The sequence below is a fragment of the Opisthorchis viverrini genome, assembly GCF_000715545.1.
Source record: "Opisthorchis viverrini unplaced genomic scaffold opera_v5_594, whole genome shotgun sequence".
Taxonomy (NCBI): Eukaryota; Metazoa; Platyhelminthes; class Trematoda; order Opisthorchiida; family Opisthorchiidae; genus Opisthorchis; species Opisthorchis viverrini.
The window spans coordinates 139,770-149,973 of NW_008752257.1; the positions used below are offsets into that span (position 1 = coordinate 139,770).

A 10,204-nucleotide genomic window follows, 5' to 3' on the forward strand; every position below is an offset into this window, starting at 1 on the left:
TGTAGAGCTTTGAAGATGAGAAACTGCCTGGTGGTTCTACAGCCCTGACATAACAAGCATGGTCAATTGTGCAATCTAATGTTTGAAAGCACAAGCCTTGTGGTTTGTGAGTGGGTACCAGAAATTTGTCGAAAGGCACAATTTGTGAGAAGCAAGAGGTAACTGTGGACCAATTTCTTTAATGATTTATGGTCGCCGTTCACGATACATATCACGCGTCCCCAGCTAAATTCATGCGAGAATAAATCGACTTTGCGCTTAACATACTGCGCGAAGTGTACATCCTCCATTTCTGTCAAAATGCCGCCTATATTTTACACCTCGATTATGCTGAGGTACTGAAGACGGAGGGCTACTTTGGCCATCAAAGTTGCATACACTCATCTACAGAAAATTGGATTTTCACAACATGCTTCTTCTTTATTTCCAATCACAGCTTGAGATCAAGCAGGCTTTTGGGGCTTCACGGTCTCAGAAATTTTCACAACTCTGCCCAATGTTCGAGGATAATTGAGTTCATTCAGCTGTTCAAACACCACAGTCTGCAATGCCACTTCTACAGCCAACAATTTCTCTTCTAGATCGCCTTTTTAGCTCATTGAGGATGCGTCAAGGGATGTAGCTTGTGAATTCCGTTTGATGAGGAACGATTCAGGATGTACAAAGCTAGTAAACTTTGGTCACTGTAAAACCGTTTTCCAATCTATTGCAAAGCATCAGCAGTTCTAATTGGACGTCTATCACGGCGAACAGACGGGCGGGCAAAAAGCTTTCGTTGTGACGGGATTGTTTNCAGTTCCAATTGGACGTCTATCACGGCGAACAGACGGGCGGACAAAAAGCTTTCGTTGTGACGGGGACTGTTTACATTTTCGAAACGGACCACACTATGCTCTTTGCCTGAACAAAACATATCGCCTAATTTTTATGTATTATGACACAACTTCTCTGGTGCTTACACCATATTAAATGTTATTTCTAATATCAGTTTTTTTCAAGCCCATATGGTCGCTGCGATTTGAATAATAAATGGTGACAAATGAGCGGGTAAACAGCAATTCAATCAACAGGAGCACGTGTGATTTGTCACTTGGATTCTTGAGATCACATGGTGTCATGAAAGATTGGATTCCTGTGACAAGGGAGATAAATTTGATTAAAGTATGTTGTTAGTGTGAGGAGGTTTGGGATTTTTGTGGATATTTCGTCCTGTAAGTGAAGTCAATTTATGCTGGAAATTATATTGTGTATAAGTAGATGAAGAACAGTCAGTCGTTTTACTTACATTAGGTTCTATGTGAACCATAATTGATAATTATATTTCGCCGATTTGCGAAATTTACCACTCGTTTTGCATTTTTGTGTCGTAGTCGCAATGGCCTCCCTGGTCCAAGTCTTTCACCAAAACCAGTAAAGCTTAGGGGACTTACTCTGAATCATTATTCGTGCTTATGTATTGGTGTCAGGTTTCTTTACTCCTGACACTGCCAAATAGAGAAATAATCCTCCGCCAAAAAGGAGCGAAAAGTGAAACTTTTAATCCTTGGTCCTAGTGTGCTCCTGTACGAACTTTCAAGTGTGAAGTAAACTGATGCCCTTCGAAACGCATACCGTTTGCAAACACACATGAATACGTGAAGCTCTAACCAAGGAACAACGCTGAAGCGTCTCCTTTGGTGGCAGCTACCCTCACTGAAGGAAGAGTTTGAGACCAATAAATCATGTTGTGCACGCTGTTAATGGTACTATTCATCGCATCTAAAGTAGTCCTTACATGAATCGCTCTGTGAATCGAATTCCAAATTAATACCGTTGACGTACGTCTCATACCTAATGCCCAAGTGGATATGTGGGATTTCATCCGACTTCAGGATCACGCTTGTATTCAACAAAGTGTGTGATATAACATTCCACACTTTGCTAGAAAACATGAGGCCAATAAGCGCGGACATTTATTTGCGATTTTAGTGATTCCAGTCTGGTTAACTTATAGCAGGGAGCATTTAGTACTAATTGCGACTCTATACGCGTGATTACATAAGGAAGACCACTCTTATAGTCACCAGAATTCTTATCATTTTCATAAAGCACTCAAACGAAGCAGATCCCACTTTTGGCGGCTGGCAGGTTTGGTAAAAATGGGTAATTTCTGCTTTAGCAGAGGAGTATAGCTAGTGGATTGATTGGATTTTCTAGAGATTGCAGACTTGATTTCTTAGGTAGATTGAATTCCTTGAAGATCTAAAGTAAACCATTCTACATGAACGTATAACAGAAACAGGAAACTACAATGCAACGGTGTGGATGTATTTCGCCGTTACTCAAATATTGCGTTAGCTTAGGCGAGCTTAATGGCATGAATGTGGCTTTAGTTGGTTGCAGTGTGGTGTATGTCGCAATGGAGGATTCATCCTGGACGTTCAATCTCGGCTGACACTTGGGTGTCAGTTGAGCTGTACAGAGGTTTGTAAACAAACAGACTGTAAACAATATACCACAGTATGTGAGGATAATTTCGATAAAACCTGGTGGCGCATTTCGGAAAATTCTATTCCAGGTACGTTTTCTCAAACGCACTTGCCTGCTAAAGTTCCAGACACGAAAACTTGAGCACAAATTCAAGTCAAGAAGTTGAAATTACAATGAAGCCAGTAAATTGCAGCATATTGTCTCGCATTAATCACCCAAACGTTTTGCGGTAATATCTCAATTTGCCCCAAACGAGATGGATAAAATTGGTTTTGCATGATATCTACTATGCCGCGGGTTACGGAGGTTGTGATTATTGTTACCAAATAAATAGCAGAGCGTTTCTGCGTTAAAAAGGATGCGTTTTCATTATGGATTTACCAGTATTTGCCATGAGTCGCATGTTTTTCGCTGCTGGCTTGAAATGTTTAAAGAGATCGCTGCGGGCAGCAGCATTCCATATAACATGTAGTCTACTAAAATTTCCATCATCCTGAACATGGTTTGAAGGTGTCCACCTACCGTTGAAAAAAGCGTTATTTTATAGTCGATAAAATGTGCTCGCGACCGGTCACGGTGTACAAACATATGAGTTGTTTCTCGCCAACATATGAGTACCTTGATTTCAGCAGGAAATTGCAAGGTTACAGATATCATATCAGGAACAAACACATTATCATGCGGTTTATCATCCTGATAGTGGTGTAAGCATGAAAGAAAAAATCTATCTTTCGCTCCAGACTGGTTGTTGGTGAATATGTCAAATGCTTTCATTATAATGGTTGCCCCATGCCAAATCGTATCGGTTATTGCTTGGTCAGTCTCTACATCAGAAACCTGGTAGCACCAACTGCAGAGTATGAGGTACCCGTATAGGGAAATATACGCACTCTAACTGAAAAAATAAACAGTTGTTTGTGTATATTGTGTTCCAAGAAATCAGCCAAATCGGTTGAAGCAAAAAGAGAATTAGGCTAGACAAACACACCGAGTAAGCCCTTATGGGGAAATAATGACTCGGGTTTGCTGCGTGGAATTGTTGAGTTATTCTGCTCATAAAATTATTACCGTCCAAAAAATGGTAAATGACCGCCTTCAGTGATGGAATATAATTTTTCTATCCAATATGCCACTGAAAAACATTCGCCCAGGCTGAGCTACTCGTTAATTTATTAGCCGTTAATAGCAGCAAACTCCCGAGAAGCCGAAAGCAGAAATAAAAGCTGAGGATGGATTAAATTCTTGCACGTAGAACGCGCGTTCGCTCAACACGTGTACGTGTAGTCGAGATTCTCCGTGAAAAAGCAGCACAATTTCCGCCACTCCATGTCCCTCCTCTTAAGGCTTGTGTCATTTCCTTTTGTACTCGCATCGCTCATCACACCAGCAGCATCACCATTAGCATCAGACAGTTGTGTGTATGTCTTTGACAGCGCATTGCGCTATCTATTTCTGCTTATTAAGCACTCTACCATCTACCGACGCCACATTGTGGGTGTAATCCTTTCTTGTCACATGCTGGATTACGTAACACACCCAAATAGTCCAGACCATCGAAAGACTGATTACGTGCAGGATGAAAGAAAAAACGTGCACTACAGTTTTCCAAGTAGTGCCATTTCTCTACACTGCTAAGATTCTAGTTCCGAATTGAGTGGCGTTTCTCAGGTGCGTAAATGGATGCTCCCGTCGGATATTTTTGCTTGGCGCATTTCGCCACAACATAAACGGGAGATTTCGCGTGGTTCCAGAACCACTGGTCTCTGGGTGTCCAAGAAATTTCATTAGCCTCATGAGCATTGTACTGAGTTCATATATGAATATTTCGAGTGTTGCCCCAAGTGAAACAGAAGGGCCCTTGGGTCACACATTCAACTGCAGAATATCATGCAGGAGATATTCAGTTGAGTATATCAAGAAAAATGAATTGATATTCCAATGAATTAAGCTTTGGAAGCAGTCCAATTTGAGTTAAAACAGGATAAAAGATTGATGGTAACTCAAAGGCTGATCCCTTGGACGACCAGATAGTCTGTGGAACCTGTCCCATAAAAAGATATTTAGACGTCGGAGATTGTGATTTCATAGCAGCGGAGAAGTCGTTGAGCTGGCAAATTTGTGCACTTAATGTAGCTTATTCACTTGCATGTTTACAGAACCTCCACATTTAAATTTTCATCTCTCTGAATCGGTTGGCATGCTTAATGTCACTACGTTATTGCCATCATTTTTGGCCGCCCACATTTGTGATTTCCGTTCACCTGCCACGTACCTCTTGTGTTCTAGGAGGCTTACACATCGCCCATTGGAATACATTTAACGACTGACGCGTTGGCGAAATGCCCGCTTTTGGCAAACGTCTGCATGGCCGGTCTCCCCATCTTCGTTCTACCAGTCACAAGTTTGCAGCATTGATACAAGCAGATCCCACATCAGAGCATTTACTTGGTGTAGTTGGCGTTATGCTTGATGTCGTTTAAACGGCCTCGTTGCACGTGGTCAGATTTTAGCGATGATGATAACGAACGCTATGAATGGCTAAAATTGTAAGCAAGCCGTGCTCTGGGTTCAACCGTGGTTCAGAAAAATGTTAGATGCTCTTCCAATGCCTGCTGTATTTTTAAAATATAACGCGTGAGGCATTTCTGCTTACCTAACCCTGTATTTTCAAACTAATATTGTGCAATAACTTAAGACCGCTGCCTCAGGAAAATATGCTCACCTGACGTAAATCAAACCGCGGAATCCATCACCTATGGAGGTTTATTCAGTACAGGTGTGAAGAACCACGATATGTCAAAAATTGTTGATATATACTAAATATAAATCATCTTCCAAACGGAACAATTCTCCTTCCGAATTTTTCCTACCATGGTTATTAGATGAGTGGGCTTTGATGAACGCTCGTTTATTGATAAGGCAGTGAATGAATTTAATCGGGATTAATAAACTACAATTCACAATAGCCTTGATCCTCATTACACGAAACGAAAATTTCGTGGTGAAAATTCATTCTCAGCAATAAATGCAACCTGATCTGCTCAACAGCCAACGGCTTCTGGAAGTTAGCTGATGGAACGCTCAAAGCTGAGGTTTGATTCCGGATATCGGAGAAGTTACTTTGATGGCCGTTCGAAAGGTTCACGAGAAATACGTTCGTTCTATCGGACAATCAGTTGGAAGCTTTGGCTTGTCGCAATCTCCTACCAAACTTGTTGGAGTCGAGGATACCATTTAGCCAAAAAACCTAGCTTTACCTTGAGAATAATCACTTGAAAGAGTAAGCACGGATATCACGTATCAAAAGCCCAACGTAGGTTGTACAAATGCTTGACGATTCCTGCGTGCAAGTTGGCGGAATTGGCTAAGGAAGTAGCCTGTAATGTTTTTTCATACAAATGGAACATTCGACTCATCGGAAGCTCCCACCGACTGTATCGACTGCTGTGTCAATTCGAATAACCAGCCCTTTTCCACGCAGCCCTAATAATCCTGCTTGCCGAAGAAGCGCACCGACGGTCCTAACAGTGGTGGCCTCAAACCCAAGAGCCTAACTTATGAACTGCAGCCCCTGTATATACATGACGTAAGAATTATGCAAGACGCTGTTTCAAATCAGCTATTTCCATCTATCAAGTGCTTTCTGAGTGCGGAGACTACATGCTCCTTAAAATTAACTTCATGGACACAAAAACGACAATAATCCGATAGGAGCATCGTTTCGAGGGAAAGTTTATTGATCACACGTGCAGACGGTTGAACCTTTTATGGGATATGTTGGTCGGAACTTCTTAAGTACAATGTGAATGCGGATCATTTTCTGGTTGTTTGATGAGGCTGTTTCTCATGTAATGACGTGGAAAACTTCCCTACGGTAATCACGCAAGGTTCCGGCTGAGGCAATGAACATTCATTTACCTTATCAAATGTTATCCAACGTTTGACTTGACTATTTGCTTTGACAAATGCGCCAAGTAAACCCAGCAATCGTGATTAGGTAGGCCTGCCGCAAACAATTGCCTAATATTTTGTTTTATTGTTTTCAGGTGTTCTTCTACGGGGGAAAGAAAGTTGGTTTTAGCAACCAAAGAATATATGCATTCGGCAAGCCACAGATTGCGCTCAAAAATTGTTTATTGTCAGTCTCAGAATACTTCTATTTTATCAACGAATTACAGAGGTGCACAGACCACAATTAGACCAAACACATATTTTAATGCGGCTTATCACGCCGATAGTACAGCTAGCCTTATAAAATTAATTAAACTTGTATTTTGAACTGGTTGTTTGTGAACACTTGCATTGCTTCGGTGTGATTGGCTGCTTTATGTCAAACCATACCGCCAATTGCTCGGTCAGTGTCTACTCCATAAACTTGGTAGCACAAACTGCAATTTATGGAGTACCCGTTCTGAAAAAGTGCCTGCACTCTAACTAGAAAAAAATGAATTGTTGATTTTGTATACTTTGTTCCAACAAATCACGCAAATCAATTGAAGTAAAAGCAAAATGAAGCTTGACGAATGCTCCGAATAACCCGTTAGAGAGAAAAAATGACTGCGCGAAATTGTTGCCTAATGCTGTCCCAAAATACTACCATCCACTTAATGGTGAACGAACGCCATCGAAGAAAAAAATACTTCTTCTGTAACGTATGCCTTTGACCGGATTCATCCAGGTGGCCCTACTAGTTCATTTGTTAACTGTCTATACCAGCGAACCCGTTTGAGGCCAGAAGCAGAAACAAAAGCTGAAATTTGTAGAAATTCTTGCACGTAATCTATACTGACGTGCATCACGTGTAAATGTAGTCAAGATTCTCCGTGAAAAAAAGCTGCCTATCAAACATGTCACACACCTCGAAGGCAGTATCACGATTAATGCTCTGTGTTTGTTTCGTTGCACCAAAATAACTACGTCTACAGATTTTCCACTCACATTTGTCCAATGACGGCAAGTGTGGGGTGTAAGACTTTCTTTCAACGTACCCGCGCACACCTAAATACGTCAGACAATCACGTGAATTGTATGTCGCCAAAAGATTGATGACGTGTGGCATGGAAGCAAAAGCTTCCACCACAGGTTTGCAAGCAAAACCATTCCTCTGTACACCTAATACTCTGGCTCCTAATCAAGTGGTGCTTTCGAATAAATGAAGCATGCTCCCATCTAATATTGTCGCTTGACCCATTCCGTTGCAAAATAAACAAAAGACACCTTTGAGTTAAAGAAGGATATTTGATGACCATGAATGGGTGTAAACTGGCCGTAGAGTGACAAATAATATTGCATTGCTCTTTTACATAAATATCTCGATTGCTGCACCAACTTAAACATATGGCATCCTTGTGAAAACACATTCAGCTGAAAAATATCATAAACGAAGTATTCAGTTGAGTCACCCACGAAAAACAAGTCGATTTCCAATTGAAGGTATTTTTGCAAGCAATAAAGTTTGGGTCTCCTACCGGAGTCTCGCGGATCTGTGTAATTTATCCATAATTATCAAGACCTCTGTGATATATGGAAAGCTAACCAATTTCGTGTTCCTTTCTTTTGAAATGTAGATGCTTGCTCGGTTACAATTTGTCCAAAAACTTCCGAGCACTTGCTTCATTACCTCATCGGTCGCAATGTTAAGTAGGAATGAAGCAAACGGGTAATCTTCGTTGCCAGCACCCTGGGTGTAAAAGCTTCTGCAGGGTTCTTTATGCGTACTTGCTTGTCAGGAATTCTGAGAATACAAAGAACGCATTAGGTTTAAAAAATCAGGGGCATTTTTAGATTCGCTGATTTGAGTGCCCCGAAATGTGAGACGTTGTTCTAGCACAAGATGGCTGTTGCTGCTCCCAAATCAGGGCTGTACGAGCCACCAGAGTCCGACAGGATATCAAGCTCACTTACCTGGGATTGGCACACACAACGAGCTATTTCCTAAAATATCACTGTTATTTACTCTCATCATTTTTATGGGACAGGGTAATTTTACAGACAAACAGATTAGACCAATCCTGACTGCGAATTTCACCCAAATCTTTGAACAATGCGAGCAAAATATCATTTGAACCGGAAGCTCGCTGTGCATTGATGAAACATGTACAGACATGAATCGTCGAGACCTAATCAAGTCCCGCATCGAATGTCCAGGGTTTTATGTCACCTGTGCGTATCAGGTTGTTTGAATCACTCGACATAGCGGTTGTAGGGTTCCTTATTCAAGATGGTTGCTTCGTTCTGGTTCTTGACGTTTTGTCCACAGGTGACTTTCGGAAAACAGTCGCACCGGGTAACTAAACAATTTTCGTGATTGCTCGCGTTTGAAGCCTCTTTCTGGCTTTCCGCGTGTACGTAATTTTACTGTTGGTTAGCTTACGTTCACGTGCCTTGTAATCAGGCGGGTCAAGTTATGTTCAGGACCGGCGGGGAATTTTTCCCGAGATTCAAGCTGTGAACCAGACAGATCCGTACCCAGTAGCTGAGCGGGCAAGCTGGCACGTGTAAAAGAAAAATCGTCAGAACTGAGCAGCTAGAAGGTGCTCTTGGCACACTATAAATAAACATCTCCCGATAGATATGGCGAATAGGCTAATTGTGCTCGACGTGGACGCTTTCTGCGAAAAGGTCTCACTCCTATCACAAAACGGTTTGGATAAGCGGCTAATCCGGCTCACAAATTTGCTTGACATTGAGATATGTTTCTATACAATCCGAACATCCGTCACCTTGGAAGCTCCCGCTGGCTGTGCCAATTGAAGCGCCAGTGTTTTCCAACGCAGCCTTTTTTGATCTTGGTTTCCAACAATGTATCAAACTGCGTTGGCCTCGAACATAAGAGAATAATTCATGGAGCCTTTTTCTGTACTCAAATATCTTTCGGCAAATAAGGGTGACGTATAAAGGGCGCAAACGGCCGCGTTAGATCAGCAATTTTAATCCATCAGATGCTTTTAGAGTGCGAAAACTATGCACTCCCTAAATCTATTCCCAAGGACACAGAAACAAAAATGCAGTTCTATAAACCCATACACAACGTGTTCCCGTGGAAAGTGAAACGGTCAAGCGAGCCGACCATTTGCAGCTCTCGAGGAATCTCTCATTCTGAACTCCTCAAATACGTTGTGAATGCGGATTACCGGGCGCTTTTATATCTTGCTCTATGCGGCCCTTTGCGTCATCTGGTTGGTCTCTTAATTAATGGCATGGATAACCCGTCATCTGTCGCTCTCCTGATTTTATAAAAGGGATTTATTGAACAAGGTAATGGCTGACGAATTGGACATCCAATGTTCTCATCAACCATTATTAAAAGCGGTGTTCATCTTAATCGTTTGACTTCACCATTAAGACATCAGAGAGGAAATGCACAATTTTTCCTACTTTTAATAACCTAGTTATTGTGAAAATGTGTTTAGGGGTTGACAGGCTACACGTTTCTAATCATGTCTGCCTAACCACTCATTAACAACCGGAACAAACTGCGGACCATTCGCTTGATTGCTTGTTACTTTATTGTTGAAGATCGTTGAGAATTTGGACCAAAGACAATCCGGTAGCCACCCTCGGAATCGATGGGAGTTCGTCGAAAAATTTGGGTCATAATTTTTTTTGGATTCGGGCCCTGTCAGGCTATTCTTCACTATGCCAGATTGCGTTGCATTCGAGATTTTTATAGTTTGTTTTTCCTACGTTCAGTGGATTGCTGATGAATAATTTAGCCGCAGTTATTATTGGTATC

At 41.6% G+C, this 10,204-nt stretch overlaps 1 protein-coding gene across 1 annotated transcript in view; it reads left to right on the plus strand.

The window, feature by feature from the left end:
• The window catches only part of T265_15551 (hypothetical protein), a gene marked incomplete at both ends in the record, with an annotated part of 129,053 nt that extends 122,514 nt beyond the window's left edge, over positions 1 to 6,539 (plus strand). The window contains one exon of the mRNA XM_009178583.1: positions 6,516 to 6,539. Coding sequence (XP_009176847.1) covers positions 6,516 to 6,539 — 24 coding nt within the window. The remainder of the gene's footprint in view (positions 1 to 6,515) is intronic.
• Positions 6,540 to 10,204: the final 3,665 nt, after the last annotated feature.